Source organism: Myxine glutinosa, chromosome 1, assembly GCF_964187855.1.
Source record: "Myxine glutinosa chromosome 1, kmMyxGlut1.1, whole genome shotgun sequence".
Classification (NCBI taxonomy): domain Eukaryota; kingdom Metazoa; phylum Chordata; class Myxini; order Myxiniformes; family Myxinidae; genus Myxine; species Myxine glutinosa.
This window is the reverse complement of record NC_136261.1, coordinates 12704329-12725330: the sequence shown is the minus strand read 5'-3', so window position 1 is coordinate 12725330 and position 21002 is coordinate 12704329. Positions and strand designations below refer to the sequence as shown.

General features: G+C 46.1%; 1 protein-coding gene across 1 annotated transcript in view; it reads left to right on the top strand.

Annotated features, from left to right (window-relative positions):
* Nucleotides 1-17811, top strand: part of LOC137414572 (uncharacterized) — a 30086-nt gene extending 12275 nt beyond the window's left edge. The window contains exons 4-6 of the mRNA XM_078773031.1: nt 2238-2442; nt 15238-15347; nt 15619-17811. Coding sequence (XP_078629157.1) covers nt 2238-2442; nt 15238-15347; nt 15619-16584 — 1281 coding nt within the window. The 3' untranslated portion in view covers nt 16585-17811. The remainder of the gene's footprint in view (nt 1-2237; nt 2443-15237; nt 15348-15618) is intronic.
* The last annotated feature ends 3191 nt before the right edge of the window (nt 17812-21002 follow it).

Genomic DNA, 21002 nt, shown 5'->3' with positions numbered 1-21002 from the left:
AGTCTCATATACATCACCTTTATGAAGAACCACCTTTGGAGGCCATTTTTCCCCGCAGAGCAGGGGTTGGCCTTTTTTGGGCACCGTGGTTGTTGTTGTTTGTTGTTGGTCCCCTTTTTGAAGCAATGTTTTACGGCCGGATGCCCTTCCTGCCGCCAAACCTGTTTGTCGCCTTTTACGACAAACAGGGAATCACCAGTGAAATGGTACTCAATTTGCCGACCTCGGAAGGATGACAGGCTGAGTCAACCACCCTGGCGTTAATTCAGTGATCAACTGGGATTCAAACCCAGGACCCTACGATCCCAAGCCAGCACCAGGCTATACATCACCTTTATACACTGTAATAACATGACTGTGAATTGCGGTTTGGGAGGTGCAGGCTTTATTGATCAACGTAGAACGCAGCATCAATCGGCATCTTCTTCACCCCGACCCTCTCGCATGCCACGCCCTCTCGTGCTATATATCGATGTATAGCATGGTGCTCGGAAGTATTGTGTGCTCGGAAGTATCAAGGCAATGTGTGTTCCCGCGTTCAACCATATAATCCAATTTAAATAACGGTTTAAAGGCGTATATATAAATAAATTCCGGGTTGTACCACCGTTTTACCCAGTGTCCATTACATCACCCTGTCTAACATGTTACATTAGTTCTTCGTGCCTGTTTGTCCTTTTTCACAAGTCTTTGCACAGATTCTCAATGGGATTCAAGTCTGGGTTTTGGCTGGGCCACTCGAGAATTTTCACATTCTTGTTCTGAAGCCATTCCAGTGTTGGTTTTTTTTTTGTTGTTGTTGTTGTTTTTTGTATACTAACTCGAGGCTCGTGTAAGAGCTAATACATATCTTACTATAATTCACCAAATGTCTGTCTGTCTGTTCGAAGGTACCGCAAAAACGGCTGAACCGATCGAAACGATATTTTGTGTGGGTAATCCTGGGATCTTCAGGAGTAAAATTGGCTATTTAGTTTTTCCAATTTCAGCTTTGGTCTCCAGTATTCTCAGGTTTGGACTCCCGCATAACATTCGCGGTCGCATAACGTTCATTGTGACGATGTTCTCATTGTGACGATGTTGTGACGATGTATGTGTTCATGGTAGTGTTTGACGTGATGGTGTGAACGTAATTTCATAATGTTTTTCGTTTCGTAATCCTTTAATGAACGTTTAATGTTTAATGAACGTTTAATGCCCTTCGATGTCCGGGGCCGCACGCGCGCTACACTGGACGGGCCAGCATGTACCTTGCCCTTTGCCGTCAGGCTCGGGTAAACCGCTGAGCCCCATCCGTGATGGGGACTGGGGCTTGAGACAGTGTCCCACGAACGAGGAATTCCCAGTAAGCGCGAATCGTCAGCTCGCGTTGATTAAGTCCCTGCCCTTTGTACACACCGCCCGTCGCTACTACCGATCGGATGGTTTGATGAGATCCTCGGATCAGCCCCTGCACGGGCCGTTCTCGGCTCGTGCCGGTGCGCCGAAAAGATGAGCGAACTTGACTGTCTAGAGGAAGTAAAAGTCGTAACAAGGTTTCCGTAGGTGAACCTGCGGAAGGATCATTATCAGTACAACATGAGAGCGAGCGAGACGCGAGACGTACGTGGTACGTGATCGTCCATGTACTGTTTAGCCATGTACTGTTTAGATTTTGATGATTTGCGTGTGATATGATTCAACGGATGTTTATATGAATCGTTTAAAATAAAAAAGCCTTCAATTTATGATATTTTACCTTTTCATTTGGGCTTCCCAATTGAAGCCCCGCCCATAGGGCGGGTACTGTTGCTAGTAACATATAATTAAGGAAGTGGGAGACGAGAGGGGGGGGGGAGGGGGAGAGAGGGAAGCACAACGACAGTAGAGAACATGGACATCGGGAGATCTGTGGAAGGGACAGGGCTGGGGCGGGTTACATGGGATAAACAAGATGGACACTACAGAGGATTTCAGGAAAGACAACGGAATTTGAAGGAGGTGGATTTGGGATGTATTAACAAGGGTAGAAAAGATCAAGATTTTGGATCGGGGTAACTAGATGAGAGATGGTGGTGAACAGCTGTTTTGAAGACCTGGAGGGATCAGTATTTTAAACATTTTGTGCATTATAATTATAAAATCAGTCTGTGAATTTTTCTTTTGAATTTTATATCATACTTGGCTGCATATGCTCCTTTTCGCCGAGATGAGCAAGATTACCATCTTCATTTACCATGGATTATGTTGCCTTTCAGGCTGATCAAGTCTACCGTCTTCGCAAGATGGAGGAAGAGTGTGAGAAACACTCGGGCACCGGTGATATCGGGCGGTCCATGCAGGAGCTCAGTCCAGGAAAGAGACAGCTGCTGTTTCGCCACTTGCTGGTGAATGATCGTTATGGATTCATCTATTGCTACGTACCCAAAGTGGCATGCTCCAACTGGAAGCGTGTTATTAAAGGTGCGTTTGCATTTTCAGGAAAATCTTGCTTCATGTTGTTGCTTTTCCTTTAACTTTTCAAAATGCAAAAGCTTTTAGTTCTGAATTATTATCAAAACGGCTTTCGAATCCTGCACTTGAGCAGTGCATATTTGTCACATTCAAAATGAATTCACTTTTAATATGGGTATTGAGCTTCATAAAAGAGCAGAACGACATGGTGGCAACGAATAAAGAGACAAAATGGGTCAAAGCGGAAAGAAACACTGGGGCGTCTACACACGGATGCACCACAGCACAGACAGGAATTTTAGAGGGGCGAGATCGGGGTTTCAGAGGTTGTAATAAAGCTCTGTAGTGGAAATGGTTGACACCGTGAGGTGCCGATGGACAACGGGCATGGAATCATAGATTTACGAGCTTGAGACCGACTCAGGAAGACTTTAACAGGTGAGAATCGAGGGCCTATATGAGCATGTTGGTGAGCGGTGAGTTCAGACTTGGTCTTCACCTGTGGAAGATTATGAGAGAAAGTGTTCTAGTTAAAACTGTGCAACCTGGAGGAGCAGGGGCTGGATGAAGCGGTGAGCGGCCAGGAGGAGCAAGATGAGGATGGAGCTCTGGTAAAATAATAAATAAATACATAAACCTGCCAGGCATTTTGGATTCATACAAAAGATATGAAGTTTCATTTGCATCTGTATCAATTAAAACCTCTTGGTAACTTTCTTGTAGTTTTGAGATTACTAATATATACACAAAGAATTAAGTTAAGCACCCCTACACAACGAATTAAGGTAAGCACCCCCTAATATATATTCTTTGTGTATATGTATACATTGGCATATATTCTAAGGTATGTGAGATCAAATAATGATTGGTATGACATTAGCAATTATCCATTGATGAAATTGAGTGATCAAAGTGAAAAAAAGTGATTGGTTGAGTCAGTGATCCGATCACGTAAGTCCTACACACGTTATTGACGCAAAGATCGCTAGAGGTCTTCTCAGAACAATGACTGTACGTTAGAAAACATAAACGTCATCCACACTGTCCGTGATGGACCTATAGCTCCATACTTAAATTGAGGTGAAAATATGCCTAAAATTCCCAAAAAATTTCACCTTAAATTATTCCGAATAAAATATTGAAAACGGCATGATTGTTATGTTTTTATGTGACCATAATATCACTTCTCCAGAAAATATAGCAATATCATGGGTATATTACACTGTTTTGACGACAACAAACTTGTAATGTGCGAGGTTGTAAAAAAACGGGGGGGGGGTGCTTAACTTAATTCTTTGTGTATATATATATATATATATATATATATATATATATATACACTAGTAAGAAGCCCATCAAAAATGACAGGTTGGAAAAATTTATTCGACGGTGCAGCCTCGTGAGCGTGCCAAAGTCTGAAGCCTCGGCCTAGTGTCATGTGTGCTTAAGTCTTCTTTACTTATTAGACATCCTATGGACGTAAATGAATACTCGCTTTACTCTGTGCTCGTTGCCCATAACATGCAGCGAATTTCACCTCCCTTGCACCTTGTATTTATTTATTGTTAAAAAAAAAAAAAAAACGCTTTTGTACACCGCCCTTGAGGCTCGGTTTGCAAGCCACCATCTACAATTCCAATAGAAGCCACGTCATTAATCTTTTATGGAAAATGTTTTTCGAGTTTGTTTTATCCCCAAAAATAGGCCGTAGTGAACACACATTCATGCTAAAAGATTGGCCTCTAAGACCTGACTCGAATCGTCCTTATCAATGGGGACAGACATCAGTACAAACACAGAAACTGACTGTGTTTTATATGGTACTAGCAGAAGTACCTGGCATTGCCGGGCGGGGGAGGGGAGGGGAGGGGAACGGGGGGGAGGGGAGAAGAGTGGGAGGGGGAGAGGGGAGAAGAGGGGGGGATGGGGAGGGGAGGGGGTAGGATGGAGGGGGGAGGGGGAAAGGGAGGGGGAAAAGGGAGGGGGAGGGGGAAAATGGAGGGGGAGGGGAGAAGGGGAGGGGTAGGGTGGAGGGGGTAGGGTGGAGGGGGTAGGGTGGAGGGGGAAGGGAGGGGGGGGATGGGGATGGGGAGAGGGAAGGGGAGGGCCAGTCAACAATGACGTTGCAGTTCTCATGGTCGGAGAGCAACACAACAATCGGACATAGTCCTGCATATTCGCAACAGCACGAAGCGGATTTTGGAGACTCGCCGATCCTGTGACGTCCTCCAGTACCGGCGTTGCCGGGCGGGGGAAGGGAGACCCGTACATTCCCAACCCGTACATTCGCCCTCTCGACTCAAGCTCACTCGGACAAAAGCCTCGCACAAATTACACCGTGAAGGCCCAATGGTCATGTCTATGCCACAAATCACGGGCGCACTGAATTGAAAATATATAGAACGCTCATACTCCGTGAAAAGTTCCGTTTCCGGTCCGGTCGTGAGAGGACGCTGGCGTCACTTGCTCGCCGCTTCTCTGACTGGACCATTGTCCGTATCTTGCTTTCCTGGTGGTCGTGGCGGATTTTTGGCCATTGAGTCTTCCTCTGCACGGTCCCGGCTCTGCTCTGCTGCTCCTGGCTTCACCTGCTCGGCTCCTTCGCTGTTTCCTCGGGCTCACTCTCGTGGGTTGTGCCCATTGTTTGCAGCGGCGGTGGTGGCGGTTTGCCGCCGTGATCTTGATTAGCGGCGGCGGTCGTTTGCCGCTGCATTTGCCGCTTTGCCTCCTCAACCTTGGCCTCGTGCTCGTCTCTTCGCTCCTGTCTGCCCTCTGCATGGTCCCGGCTCTGCTCCTGGCTTCACCTGCTCGGCTCCTTCGCTGTTTCCTCGGGCCCACTCCCGTGGGTTGTGACGATTGTTTCGCCTCCTCACCCTTGGCCTCGTGCTCGTCCCTTCGCTCCTGCTGGCATGGCTCTGCGGTACTCCGCCGCAAGGCTTCTCCTGCTTAAAACCCGCTCCACCCCATCATGCATCTCTGCAATCAAATGGAATGGACTCCTGCGTCGACCCAGGTACATTCACCGTGGCTCCGGTCGTAAGTTTGTTTATTTACAATCAGGTCACTCCATCCCCATCCTTTGGTCGGCTCAGCGCACTCCCACTCATCGTCCCAACACACCTGGTCACAACAATGCACAAAATCGCACCTCCTGTCTGCGAACCCTGGCCAAATCACCTGGATTCATACCCGCCGTACAAAACAACATCAAGCTCACCCTGTTCAATACCCGGTCCCTCAACAACAAATGCCTCATCCTGAACGACTACATCCTGGAAAATAAACTGGACTTTCTCTGTCTCACTGAGACCTGGCAACAACCACTGGACTACGACACGCTCAACCTCACCACACCCAATGGATATTCTTACATCAATAAACCACGCTCGGAGGGCCGAGGTGGTGGAATTGCCGTTATTCACCGACAAGACATCAAGACCAACCTCATCTCCATCTCATCTGCTCCATCATTTGAACACCTGGCTTTTAAACTCTCTGGTCACACACAGTCAGTCATGGCTGTTGTCTACCGCCCTCCCAAACCACACCCATCATTCCTGTCTGACTTCTCCTACTTTCTGACCCAGCTATGTTCCCTCTCCCCCTCAATCCTCCTCCTTGGTGATTTCAATATCCACATGGACTCCACTGACTCCACGCTAACCACTGACTTCACTGATTTACTCACCTGCTTTAACCTCACTCAACATGTCAACTTTCCTACCCATAACCGTGGTCACATTTTGGACCTTGTCTGCTCTACTGGACTAATTTTGCACCATCTCTCTGGCTCCGACCTCACTCTCTCTGACCACCTAGCCATCACTCTGACCATCAACATCCCCACCCCAGCACCAAGGCATTATCGCACTATCAACTTCCGTAAGCTAAACGCTCTTTCACCTACCTCATTCTCATCGACCCTCTGAAAAAATGTCCACTTCTCCCTTCGTTGACCTCCACACCCCTTCTGACCTCACTGACTACTACAACCACACTCTCTCCTCCTGCCTTGACCAACTTGCGCCTATAAAAACCAAAACAGTTTCTTTCACCCATTCTGCTCCCTGGTTTACCCCTGAACTCCGCCTGATGAAAACTCATGCTCGCCAACTTGAAAGACTCCGCAATAAAACAGGTCTCACAGTTCACTCCCAGGCCTACAAGGACCACATACAACACTATAAAGATGCCCTCTCCCGCGCCCGCTCTGCCTACTACTCTCAAATTATCCACTCGGGCTCCGGAAACCCAAAAGCACTCTTCTCTACAATAAACAAACTCCTCAGCCCCCTGAACACCACCACCCAGTCATTCACAATAGACAACTGCATCTCCTTCCTTTCATTCTTCCAACGCAAAATTGAAAACATCTACAACAGCTTGACCACCGCCGCACCCGCTCCCCCTCAAACCACCTGCCCCCCCTTATCCTGCCATCCCCTGTCTCAATTCTCCCCAGTCTCCCCAGTCTCCCCTACTGACCTCTCTGAACTCCTCATCGGAATGAAAACTGCCACCTGCACTCTTGACCCCATCCCCTCTAGCTTTGTCAAGGCCTTCCTTCCTGCTCTCTCTCCACTTATCATTGCAACAATAAACTCCTCCCTGTCTACAGGCATCGTCCCACCATCCCTCAAAATTGCTGCTGTTACCCCCATTCTGAAAAAACCTGGACTAAACCCTGACACCCTAAATAACTTCAGACCCATCTCCAACCTACCCTTTCTGTCAAAGGTTTTGGAACGCGCTGTAGCCACTCAACTCAAACATCACCTCTCTGCCAATAACCTGTATGAAACATTCCAATCCGGATTCCGCTCCTACCACAGTACTGAAACTGCTCTCCTCAAAATCACCAACGACCTTCTCCTCTCCTCTGATGCTGGCAACCTCAACATTCTCATCCTCCTCGACCTCAGCGCCGCCTTTGACACCATCGATCACACCATCCTCCTCACCCGACTTGAAACCACCTTTAACATTACCGGCACTGCCCTCTCTTGGATTAAATCATACCTCTCTGACAGACGTCAGTTCATCTCCATCAATAACTGCAAATCCCCCACTGCTCCCCTCCCCCAAGGTGTCCCCCAAGGTTCAGTTCTTGGCCCCCTCCTCTTCATCCTTTACCTGTCCCCCCTCGGTCACTTAATCCGCCGTCATGGTCTCCAATTCCACTGCTTCGCCGATGACATCCAGCTTTTCATCTCCACCAAGTCCATCTCCACTGCCACCCACTCTATCCTGACAAACTGCATCACTGAAATAAAATCCTGGCTTTAAATCAACTTCCTCAAACTTAACTGTGATAAATCTGAAATAATCATCATTGGCCCAAAAACGCTCACCAAGTCCACCCATAACTTTGCCCTCAACATCGACGGTTTCCCAGTATCCACCTCCCCTCACATCCGGAATCTTGGCATCATCTTTGACCAAACCCTCTCCTTCGACAAATACACTAAACAGATCACAAAGACAGCCTTCTTTCACCTGAAAAACATCGCCCGTCTCCGTCCATCCCTCTCCTCCGTGGCTGCAGAAACCCTCATCCACGCCTTCATCACTTCCCGTCTGGACTACTGCAATAGCCTCCTTTATGGTTCACCCTCAACAATCACCAATAAACTCCAATACATTCAGAACTCCGCTGCCCGTCTACTCACCCATTCCCGGACCCGTGACCACATCACCCCCGTCCTTTACAAGCTTCACTGGCTCCCCATCTCCCAGAGAATCCAGTACAAAATCCTCCTCTTGACCTACAAAGCCCTCCATAACCTGGCCCCATCCTACCTGGCTGACCTCCTCTCCAGACACACTCCCACCCGCAACCTCCGCTCTGCTGGTACCAACCTCCTGACCCCCCCCCATCCGGACCAAATTTAGATCCTGGGGGGACAGGGCCTTCTCCATCGCTGCTCCCACCCTCTGGAACTCGCTACCTCACACCATCAGAGACTCCTCCTCACTCACCACATTCAAAACATCACTCAAGACCCACCTGTTCAACACTGCATTCAACATTTAACCCACAGCATCTAACCCCTGACTATCTCCTCTCCTTCTCCCTCCTTTGTGCTTTGAATATTTCCCTATTGATTCTTCTTTTTTTGCAATTGTTTTTATGTTTTGCTATGCATTATGTTTTGCACTCTGTCAAAGCGTCTTTGGGCTTCCTGAAAAGCGCTATATAAAATATATGCATTATTATTATTATATTACTAGGGCATGCCCGTACTATATATATGCCCGTACTATATATCTATCTAAAATTATATCCCCCCCCTCTATTTACATGAAATGGTTTGGTCCATTCGCAACGCCAAAGCGAACGGCGAACGGCTTGCGAGTACAGTGACAATGCCCCCCCTCTATTTACATGAATGGTTTGGTCCATTCGCAACGACCACAGAACCCCCCCCTCTATTTACATGCAATGGTTTGGTCCAAAGCGAACGGCTTCCGGAGTTTGGTAAAGAAATCGCCATCGCGTGCACAAACGCGCAGGAAAGCGAATGAATCGCAAATTCGTTTTTATTAGTTGTAAAACATAGTTTAACGCCAACATAGTTTGCAAACGTGAAATAAATGAATACGCTCTCAAATGTGCCATCCGAGGCAGAGTGTGCCCGCCACGTTCGGCACACGCGATCGTTCGCTGCTCTCTGATTGGTTGAATCGTTTTTTGGACATAGCTCGGTAAGTAATTGTCCGATTAATATGAAACCTTGAAAAGGCACATCCTCGGGTCCCCAGCAATATACCTGGCAAGTTAAAAGTATATCGGACCCGTGGTTGTCGAGAAACAGCGGTCACAGACAAACAGACGTACAAACGTACAAACGTACAGACAGAGATTACTGGAATTATAGATAGATAAAAGTGGAGCCGCCGTGTCGCCATCTTGGTCAGCACGACTCGACCAACTCGCTTCGCGGATCTCGTTTTGTTCGGCAATAAACTGCTCCAATCGGTTACGGAAGGGTTGTGGAAAGACGTTTCACAGCTGTTTCAAAGACATTTAATTCATATCGCACAAAATCGATACAAAACACGATCGCATAAAAGGTGAAAAAACGTATGACGTGTGACGGGATGGAACATCACGTGATCGCTCTGAGCGAATCAGTCTGGCGGTGGGAATGGAACATCACGTGATCGCTCTGAGCGAATCAGCGAGCTGCTCTGGAACCGGCTGAAATTAGCGGGTACTTCGCTGAAATGCGCTGAGGTAAATATGAATAAAAAATATGGATCGTCAAATATTTTGAGTTCAGCCATGTTCGTCCCACGCTCAATGGCCATGTCTATGTCAAATATCAAGCACGTAAGCCTCTCCGTTTAGGAGTCTATCGGTAACATTACACACACACAAACTGTGTTTTATATATATATAGATATATATGTCCACTGCCTTCAGATGTACACACCCCTTGACCTTTTTCACATTTTGTTGTTATAGCCTGAATTTGAAATTGATTAAATTGAGATCTTTTTTGTCACTGATCTGCACATAGTACCCATAATGTCAAAGTGGAATTTATTTTTAGAATTTTTCACAAAATAATAAAAAATGAAATGCAGAGATATAGCATTTAAATAAGTATTCAACAAAAAATCCCTCCCTTACCCCAAGTAAATACTTTGTCGAAGCTCCTTTGGCAGTGATTGCAGCTTCAAGTATTCTTGGGTACGTCTGTGTCAGATATGCACATCTGTATTTGTGAGGTTTCTCCCATTCTTCCTTGCAGATTTGCTCAAGCTTTGTCAAGTTGGATGGAGAGCGTCGATGAACAACAATCTTCAAGTCTTTCCACAGATTCTCAATGAGATTCAAGTCCGGGCTTTGGCTGGGCCACTCAAGCATTTTCACATTCTTGTTCTGAAGCCATTCCAGTATTGCTTTGGATGAATGCTTGGGGTCATTGTCCTGTTGGAACGTAAATCTTCACAGCAGTCTAAGGTCCTTTTTCACTCTGAATCAGGTTCTCCTCAATGATTTGTCTTTATTTGGCTCCATTTATTGTTCCCTCTATCCTTTGCAAGTCTCCCAATCCCTGCCCCTGAAAAGCATCCTCATATCATGATGCTGCCACCACCATGCTTCACGGTAGAGATGGTGTTCGATGGGTGATGAGCTGTGCTCAGTTTCCGGCAGATGTAGCGCTTTTCATTCAGGCCAAAGTGTTCGAATTTCATCTCCTCAGAACACAAAATCTTTTGCTTCATGCTCTCAGTCTTTCACGTGCCTTTTTGCAAACTCCAGATGTGCTGTCATGTGGCTTTTTCTCAGGAGTGGCCTCCATCTGGTTACTCTCCCATAAAGCCTCGATTTTTGAATGGCTGCAGAGACTGGTGTCCTCCCGGCAGGATTTCTCATCTCAGCGAATGAACTCTGTAATTCTGTCAGAGTGGTCATTGGGTTCTTGGTCACCTCCCTGACCATGGTCCTTCTTGCCCGGTTGCTCAGTTTGGTCGGACGGCCAGCACTAGGAAGAGTCTGGGTCGTTCCATATTCTTTCCATTTCCTAATTATGGAGCTCATTGTGCTCTTAGGGACTTTCAACCCTCGATAAATTGTTTATACGCTTCTACTGATCTTTGCCTTCTCACAATTATATCTCTGAGTTCTATGGACAGTTCCTTGGACTTCATGGTGGAGTTTCTGCTCTGACAAGCACCGTCAACTGTGGGATCTTGTACAGAAAGTTGTTTCTTTCTAAATCATGTCCAAGCAATTTAATTGGCCACAATTAGACTCAAATCCAGTTGTAGAGACATCTCAAGGATGAGCAAAGGAAATTGGATGCACCTGAGCCCTGAGCGTCATAGCAAAGGGGTTGAATACTTATTGACTCGAGACATTTCAGCTTTTCATTAAAAAAAAAAACAATTTAATTTCTAAAAATAAAAAAATATAAATTCCACTTTGACATTACGGGGTACTTTCTGTAGATCAGTGACCAAAAAAAAATCTCAAATTAACCCATTTTTAAATCGAGCTGTAACAACAAAATGTGAAAAATTCAAGGGGTTTGAATATGAATACTTGTAGTGTGGTTTGTCGTAAAGTCGACCACACTACAGGCTCTACTAGTACTACACTACAGGTCACCACTCACTACACTAGTCACGACTACACCAGTTACGACTCCACCAGTCGCTACAGGTCGTGTACAACCAGCTCGCACATGCAGGATCCCAATTAAAATTCTCACTCTGAGTCCCGAATGCAATCGGACAGCATTTGCTGAATAACTGAGTGCGCTGAAAATTATCGTGTGGATTGATTTCAGATCATAGCCCGAGCACGCGGTGCAGCACATGTACGCATTCTTGAAGCCACATCCAAACACACACAGTCCTGTTCTCTGCAAGGAAAAATAACTTGTACAAATGCTTTGCTTGTTTTGAGACAACTGCAGCACTGTAGCAAGTCGGTTCATTCAGTGCCTCATGGTCATGACGTTCACCAAAGGCAATCGTCGTCAGCCACGTGAACCAATCGGCGATGATGTGAGTATGAATTGCTCCGATCTTTAATTCCGGTATCCTTGCGATCATCCTGATTACTGCAAGGCGATAAGCTTCCACGTCTTCCCCCCCCCCCCCCCCCCCCAGCAAAAAAGACAATCCTGTTGGAGTATTTAATTTTTAGCTCAACTGTACTTAAGATCCGTTGAGCTTATGCGATCAGCAGTGTCCGTGGGTGAGTGAGTGAGTGAACACTTCAGCCATTATTGCTTGCACGAAACTCACGATTTTGATGAAATTTGGCTGCAACCTTCACACCTAATGCCTGATGAAGGTGTATTGACCACATCAAAATCTGCGCTCATTAAGGGGGATTATGGGGTGGGGGTGTTTGACCCACTAAAATAGGTATTTCCTCTCTTCTCTGAAACTACACACACAATTTCAATGAAACTTGATCACAACCTTCATCACCCATGATGTACCAAGGTTTATTCACGCACGGCATTAAAAATATCAGGGTCTGAGGGGTCTTTGGGGGGTTTGAGTCACTTACTCCTGATCCAGGTGAGCTTTTTACCTCACCTGGAACGAAGTTCAGGGGAGCTTATGCGATGGCGCGTCGTCAGTCTGTCCGTCCGTCCGTCAACACTTGAAACTTCTTCTCTGAAACCGCTTATGGGATTGCGACCAAATTTGGCACAAATTATATTTGTTATGTTGTGACTAAAGTTTGTTTACGGCATTAAAAAAAATCGGGGTCTAAGGGGGTTTACTGGGGTCAAAGTGGGTCCAGGTTTGACCCCCCCCTCCCCCCCCCCCCCCCAAAAAAATAGCAATTTGCTTTTTCCTCTGAAACTACACACACTATTTTGATAAAACTTGACCACAACCTTCATCCCCCATGATCTACCGAAGATTGTTCACAGCACTAAGGAAATCGAAGTCTGAGGGGGTTTACGGGGGGTCAAAGCATGTCCAGGTTTGACCCACCCCCCCACCCCCCAAAATAGATATTTGCTTTCTTCTCTGAAACTACACACATGATTTCGATGAAACTTGACCACAACCTTCACCACCCGTGTTGTACCAAAGTTTGTTCCTGGTAGGGGGTTGGGGGGGCTTGAGGGGTTTGCTCCCCAAAATAAGTATTTATTTTGTTTGTTTAAAGTCATATGATTATGTTGGTATGATTCTACATGCTGCCCTGTCTTCTAGCAAGCGTTGAAATTTGTTTAAAATACCTTTTGTCAGTGCAGTGTACTTATTATTCTACCAGGTGAGCACCAGGGGTATTGCCCCGATGTTTAATAACAACTCGGTCTTAACCTCAATGCACTTTAATTGCATGAATCTTGTGACTTGATTGTCAAGAAAAAAACTTATTCTGATTGGCTTCTCCCAAACCATATTTTTTGTTTCGTCGACAAATTTGGTGTCGTGGAGGTGGACTTGACATGTCGGACCGAATGCTTGGAGCTAGCTCAGGCTTGTGAAGCACATGGCCCTATGTTCGTAGGCAGCACAAGTCTGAGGGCATGGCTGTGCCATTGATGTAGTGCCCTCTGCTGGTTCGGGCAGGAATTTGTAATTTGTGAGGTACTGGCAATAGCTCACCTACTTTTTGCGAAGGACTGTGGGATCTTTCATGTCCACCAACTAGTGTCAGCAGATGGAACGCCCGTTTAACGTCCATCTGAGGGACGGCACACACATTAATGAATCGCCTGACCTGTGAAACACCGGCATGACAGTTTATAGCTGGGCCACGATTCAAACCCAGGATAGACGGCTTAGAGGTGAGTGTGTGTGTGTGCCTCTCGGCCATCCTGTCAGCCCAAGCACATGGTACAACCCACATTATTCTCACAAATGAATGATATTTTCTGTGGTTAAAGCAAATTTATGCTGGAGGAGGGAAGTACTGTCTTCCAGGATTATTTCCATGGGAAATGACCGACCAGACCATTCGAACGGTTATCCTAGTTTGAATTCCTATTTGAGCACGTGTCACGTGGTTCTGGGATCGCAAGTTCGAATCCTGTAAAAGGTGTTGATTTGTCAGTCGTCCACTAATATCTTTGTCCTCCATGAAATGCGTCTGAAAGCTCCTTCCTCCAAACGCCGTGGAAAATAAATTACCTTTTTGTTTCAGAAATCCCGTTTTGAACGATAAAAATAACTCTGTTGTGCATGTTATTGGTATCACGGGTTCGGTTACCGAGTGCTGAAGGCGCTCGAATGTTATCCTAAAATATTTGCATTTTCTGGAAAGGAAGGTAATCTCAAGAATACGATTGGGGGAGAGGGGTGAGTGGGTGGAAGACCCAAAGTTGATGAATGATCTCCAGGGTGGGTTAATCTGCCTGCCTGACTGGCTTACATCTGTGGTGCCCATTCATTCATACTTTTTGTTGATTCTTAATGACCTTCGCCACTGAAGGTGGATGGAGGTTATATTTTCTTTCACACCTGTCTGTTTGTCTGTCTGTCTGTTTGTGAACAAGATATCTCAAAACGTTGCGACGGATTCAGACGAAATTTGGCAGAGAGGTGTAGTGTACGTGCCAAGGACAAAATGAATATATTTTGGTGAAGATCCGGATTCGGATCCGGCTGGTATAATTTTTTTAAGTGATTCTTCGCCATTGGGAGATAGGGCCAAAAACGATACATAGCAGGATATCTCAAAAAGTTAAAGATGGATTTGGACGAAACTTGGTGGACCGGTTGGGTGTGTGGCAACGATTAATCGATTCGATTTTGGTGAAGATCTGAATATGGACTCTGATATGAGAATTATTTAATATTTAAGTGATTCTTCACCATTGAGTGATAGTGCCAAAAGCGATAAATAACATGATATTAAAAAAATTATGGGCGAGTTATGACTAAACTTCTTGGACGAGTTGGTTAGGTGACGAAAACAAGCTGATTTGATTTTGATTCGGGTCCGAATCCAGATCCGGCCTATCGGTGGGATACTAAACGTAAACCGTTCAACCTGGCGGAGGCATGCGCTCTACCGAGTGCCGTTCTAGTTACCTCTGAAATGAGGACCTGAAATTCAGCTGATAATTGGTGTTTATAATAATATTCCCAACTTTTTGACACCCCCTCGTATCAACAAGAGGGGAGCTGAATGTCAGGAATCGTCCCATGCTGGTCGCATCACGCCGACACCCCACTCTGTTAATCCAGTTTGAGTAAATTAGTAAAATGGTTAAATTTGTGGTTGATTTAAACTTTTGAAGTGCTTTCTTTCCTTTATAAGGACATTTGCTTGTGGTGTTGTTGAGTTTCCTGTATTATTGTGTTATACAGTCCTAAGTGGCTCGCTGCCCAATGTCGATGTACATGTGAAAATGGACCACAAGAAGGACTTGGTGTTTCTCTCGAGCTTTTCTCCCAAGGAGAGAGAGTACAGACTTCAGGTAAGAGTGTTTACCTTGATATTTTGATGAAATTTGAGGGAGAGTCAAAAACCCCTGTCCCCTCTCCCTCACAAATCTTTATTTCAGAGGAAAGAACATAATTTCCATGCCAATGGCTCCAGGACTCACCGACCACTAATATCTGAGTCAAATTTGATTGGTGCAGAACTATTTCTTCATAGACTTAGGTCATAGGTTGGTTGGTTCTTATTTCATTATCTGCTTACCGTAAGCCAATATTCGTTCTCATGCTTGACTCTCACCGCCACAGCATTACTACAAGTTCATGTTTAGCCGGGAGCCTTTGGAGCGATTGGTGTCCGCCTATAGGAACAAGCTGCTGGAGATTCCAGCATTCAAGCAGCGCTACGCTCCTCACATCCGGCACCATTGGGAGCAGCACTACGCCTCTAAACGGAACAGGCGTGACGTGCTCTTGACGGAGTTTGAGAAGCTCCAGACACTGGCTGAAAATGACAAGATGCATACGAACATCGATGTACAAAATGGCTCAGAGGCGCAAAGTACACTTCGTCCAAAGGTGTTTGCTGCAGGTGACCATAACTCATTTCACGGCCCTTCGCACATTGGCCATTCCAAAGCTGATAAAACGATTGGTGATTTGCATCGGGCTACATCTCGACATCAAACCAGTGACATGATTGCCGCTGAGCAATCCATTTTGGGAAAACCTCTGAGTGCATTGCACAATGGCACAAACGACGGTAGAAGGCATCGCCATGTCCCTTCACCTTTACATTCTCCCTTTAATGGTGAACATCTCGATCCAAGTTCTCAATCGTTGGGAGATCATCCACGTTTTCCTCGTGAGCTTGTAAACCAGGTCAGGAAACCGGAAAGCGACCCTGCCTCTCCACCTGAGGTGTCCTTCACCCAGTTCCTCGCATACATAACAGACCTGATTCCAGCGAAACACGATGAGCACTGGATGGCTGCCTTCAAGCTCTGTCAACCCTGTGCGGTCCGTTACAACTTCCTCGGACGTCACGTTGGTCTGCCGGAAGAGGCGGATTGGGTCCTGCAACACGTCAAAGCTCCGCCGGATGTGCAATTCCCCAAAAGGCAAACTTGGTACAAACCGGTGTCGGACTCCTCTGCTGCAGCTGAAGCTGCGCGTGTTCCCAGTGTGATCCTGCAAAATGCACTTCAGATGTACGCTGCAGACTACTACTTATTTGGTTACAATTCATCTATCCTGCAACATTGGACGGCTTAGCAAGTTTGACTGATCACATGTCAACACATTCGAAGCTAAAACCAGACTAAATAAGAGAGCTTCATGGTTCTAGTCTGTGAAGATTGAGGTTTGACTCTCAGGCTTTTTTTTATCAGTAAGGTGAGGGTTAACATCCTGGTTGAGATCATTAGTGCTGTGTTCAACCACAGACTGGTCCATGATCTATAGCGACATAGACCGGAAACTGGCTGTAGGCTCTCTGGCGGTTACTCGTACCCACACATGTTTGCACATGTACTTGAACTGAGTATCAGGAAGTGCGAGAACAAAGCTGATAAGCACTGAGAGTTGGCAGATCTTGAGCCTGGGCTTCCACAGAGTAACACTGAACAGGTTAATGGCCAATAAAGAGCTGATCTTTTGTGTGGTTGAAATTTCTCCTGACATAATCTGTACCTCCTGGGATGCGGTAGTAGTATTGGTGGAGGGAGGGTAGTGGAGAGCTGGGGTCAGTGGTTTGGGGGGAGGAAAATACATTTTGTGCCATGGCTAATAGTTCTCCTTGTCTGCAGCAGGGGTCAGTAAAGCACTTGCACTGTGGCAAGTGTACAAGCGAAAATTGTAGGTAGGCTCCCGCCACCTCACGGGAGTGGGTTGTGGCCATGACCTATGATATTCAGACGTACACGCACACGCGTACAGAGAATTGCCTTATTTAATATAGTAGGATTGTTTTTGCCATTCTGATCATATTTCCCAAGTATCGAAGACTTCATTGGTTACCTACTAATTTTAAATATCAATTTTAAACTACACTTATTTTCCGAAAGTATTGGGTCAGCAAGGAAATATCCTGGATTTATTAATTCACAGTCTGTTTAGTTGATGCCTTATAGGATGTTGTCTGCATTTTGCGAACCCGATGTACCAAGCGCTTGGGATATCGGATGCAAGTTCAGAAATAGATTATATTTTATATTCTCCTGACTGTAGCCTTCAGGTAAAAGCCAGTGGTTCGATTGGGTTTATGTTTAGTTCTCTGGACTGGTTACTGTGGATTTACAACATTGGTGCACTCAAAACCTTACAAGGAACTTCAACACGGGACAAGGCCATTGGGCCCATCAATACCTGCACAACAGTTGCCATCCTATGAACCCAGCTTGAATTCAGCCGGTAATGTAGTGCTAAGCCCTGTGCATGGTTTGGCTCGTCTATTGAAATGTGAATCTAAAGTTATTAAAGGTAATCACATCAAAATCTGCAGCATGGCTTCCTGAAGATATTGTAAACTAATGAACTTTTATTAAGGTTAGCCGCATAACCAGGAATGGTTGACTTGTTTTTTATGACGCACGACCGATTGGCCTAAACTCGTTAACATTTGGAGTAACTACGACAGAATAAGATTTCAGAATGCGGATGACATCGCACTCCCACACATATACACCCTTTGTGTTTTGATATACAGCCCCCATCCCGTGGGATTGCAGGGCGGAATCCATAAATCCCTAAATAATCTCTCTGAACCAATCTCCTGCCCTATTTACCATAAACTGATTTCCACAGGGCTGTGGATCCCAGACTCCACTAAATCCCAGACTCAAGACTTTCATCTCCTTTTCCTGTACAGGATCTCCTCGCTCGATCATCAGCGTGGAGGTCATGAAGGACTTTTGCTTCATGGGTTTTGTACATATGCATGTTTATAACTTCCTAGATCACCCAATTCATATCCCAGAATTACTTATACACACTTAATTTTCCACGAGAGAGAATGGATGAGAGTTTGCGACCCCCTTGGTGCTACTCGAGTATCTCCCACCGGCTTTGGGTCATGTGGCTAGAGTAAACAGTCAGACCGCTGCACTCGAGCCTCGTAAACCCGCTAATCCTGAGTGAGGGGTTGGAGGGGGGAGGAGTGTGGTCTTGGGGAATCCTGAACCGAAAGGCTGGGGCTTAGAGACGTCCATTTTGTGCCGTACGTGCATGGTCCCACAATTGCGTTGTTTGATCAGCAATCTGAACTTTATCGAATTGCTCATTCTGCCCCAGACTATACCGATCGGTTGATTTATCATTCCATCACCATTTTAGCATATTACATTTCAACAATCAGAGAATGCAGACACTAAGCAAAACAGCATACCTCAAGCCTCCACCTGCCTCCACCTGCTTACAGCTAATGGGATAAGCATTTCACAGAAACGTGGACACCAAATGGGAAGACCATGGGCCAGAAACAGGACGGACAACAAATGGGAGGAACATTGACTGGAGAGGACAACAAAAGTGACGATCATTGGCCGGAAACGAGGACAAACAACAAATAGGAGACCAGAAACGAGGACAGACAACAAGTAGGGAGGACCATTGGCCAGAAACGAGGACAGACGCCAACTAGGAGGACCATTGGCCAGAAACAAGGACAGATACCAAAGAGGAGGACCATTGGTCAGAAACGAGGACAGATACCAAATAGGAGGAACATTTGGCCAGAAACGAGGCAGGACAACAAATAGGAGGACCATTTGTCAGAAACGAGGACAGACAACAGATAGAAGGACCATTGACCAGAAAGGAGGATCATTGGTCAGAAACGAGGGCAGACACCAAATAGGAGGACCATTGGTCAGAAATGAAGGCAGACACCAAATATGAGGACCATTGGCCAGAAACTAGGACAGACACCAAATAGGAGGACCATTGGCCAAAAACAAGGAGAGACAATTAGGAGGACCATTGGCCAGAAAGGAGGACAGACACCAAAGAGGAGGACCATTGGCCAGAAACGAGGGCAGACACCAAATAGGAGGACCATAGGCCAGAAACGAGGCAGGACAACAAATTGGAGGACCATTGACCAGAAACGAGGACAGACACCAAATAGGAGGACCATTGGTCAGAAACGAAGGCAGACACCAAATATGAGGACCATTGGCCAAAAACTAGGACAGACACCAAATATGAGCACCATTGGCCAGAAACTAGGACAGACACCAAATAGGAGGACCATTGGCCAGAAACGAGGCAGGACAACAAATTGGAGGACCATTGGCCAGAAACTAGGACAGACACCAAATAGGAGGACCATTGGCCAAAAACAAGGAGAGACAATTAGGAGGACCATTGGCCAGAAAGGAGGACAGACACCAAAGGGGAGGACCATTGGCCAGAAACGAGGCAGGACAACAAATAGGAGGACCATTGGTCAGAAACGAAGGCAGACACCAAATATGAGGACCATTGGCCAGAAACGAGGATGGACACCAAATAGGAGGACCATTGGCCAGAAACGAGGACGGACACCAAATAGGAGGACCATTGGCCAGAAACGAGGACAGACACCAAATAGGAGGACCATTGGCCAGAAATGAGGACAGACAACAAATAGGAGGACCATTGGCCAAAAATTAGGACAGACACCAAATAGGAGGAGGACCATTGACGGGAGAGGACAACAAATGGGAGCAGACAACAAATGGGAGCAACATGACGAGAGAGGACAGACAACAAGTGGGAGGAGCATTGACTGGAGAGGACAATGAATAGGAGCATTGGCTGGAAATAAAGACAACAAATGGGAAAGCATTGGCCAGAAATGAGGACTGGTGTCATTTACTTATTTGGGACAGCTTTCAAAAACATTTTTTTGAATCTTGTTTACAAGTTTCATTTTTGTGTGTGCGTTTGTTAAATTCAAGTCATACCACATTATGGTTCTGGACAGAAACAACAACATCATTGATTGGTGTGTTGTTGCTGGCTAACGTGACTGGTGCTGGGGCTGCCCATTGCCCATGCAGTATCCGATCTGGCTCACCCAGGCACTACATGAGTGGCAGCCACAGTCACACTGCAGTGGATTTGCAAACCCTGGGTGTGTTTAATTAAAAAAAAATTTGCACAAGAAGCACGGGTTAGGCCGGCATGGCAGGGAATAGCTCCATTTGAAGGGACATTGCACAGTGAATGAAGCACCGGTTAAGTCTTGGCTTTTGGACTATGCGAACAACAGTGAAAGCGGAAGGTAATGTGACCTCTGCTGGAATGAGTATGTGGTGGACAAGAAAGCAGCACTGATGGTAGCAGAGCTGAAGATATATGGTGGCAGTGAGACAAAGTGGCTTGGACACGCATTGTATACGATTCTCCACTCAGGAAGACCGACACCACGCAAAGGAATGGCTGTTGATCGAGGAGAAAGTGGGCATTGTACTTGGTAAGTATGGGGAGAATTTGGGGAAGAAAGGGATGTGATTAGCATCCTTTTAGTGGTGACAACTGAACTTGTCAATACCATATGGATCGAGGTCACAAGCAGAGGAGGCATCATGGTGGTCGAGAGTAGACTTTGGAGCACACATCACTGTCATCAGTGTGTACATGCCCACGCATACAGCAGGGGTTAAGAAAAGATGGAGTTTTTGCTTTTTTAATGAACTACAGAACATCTT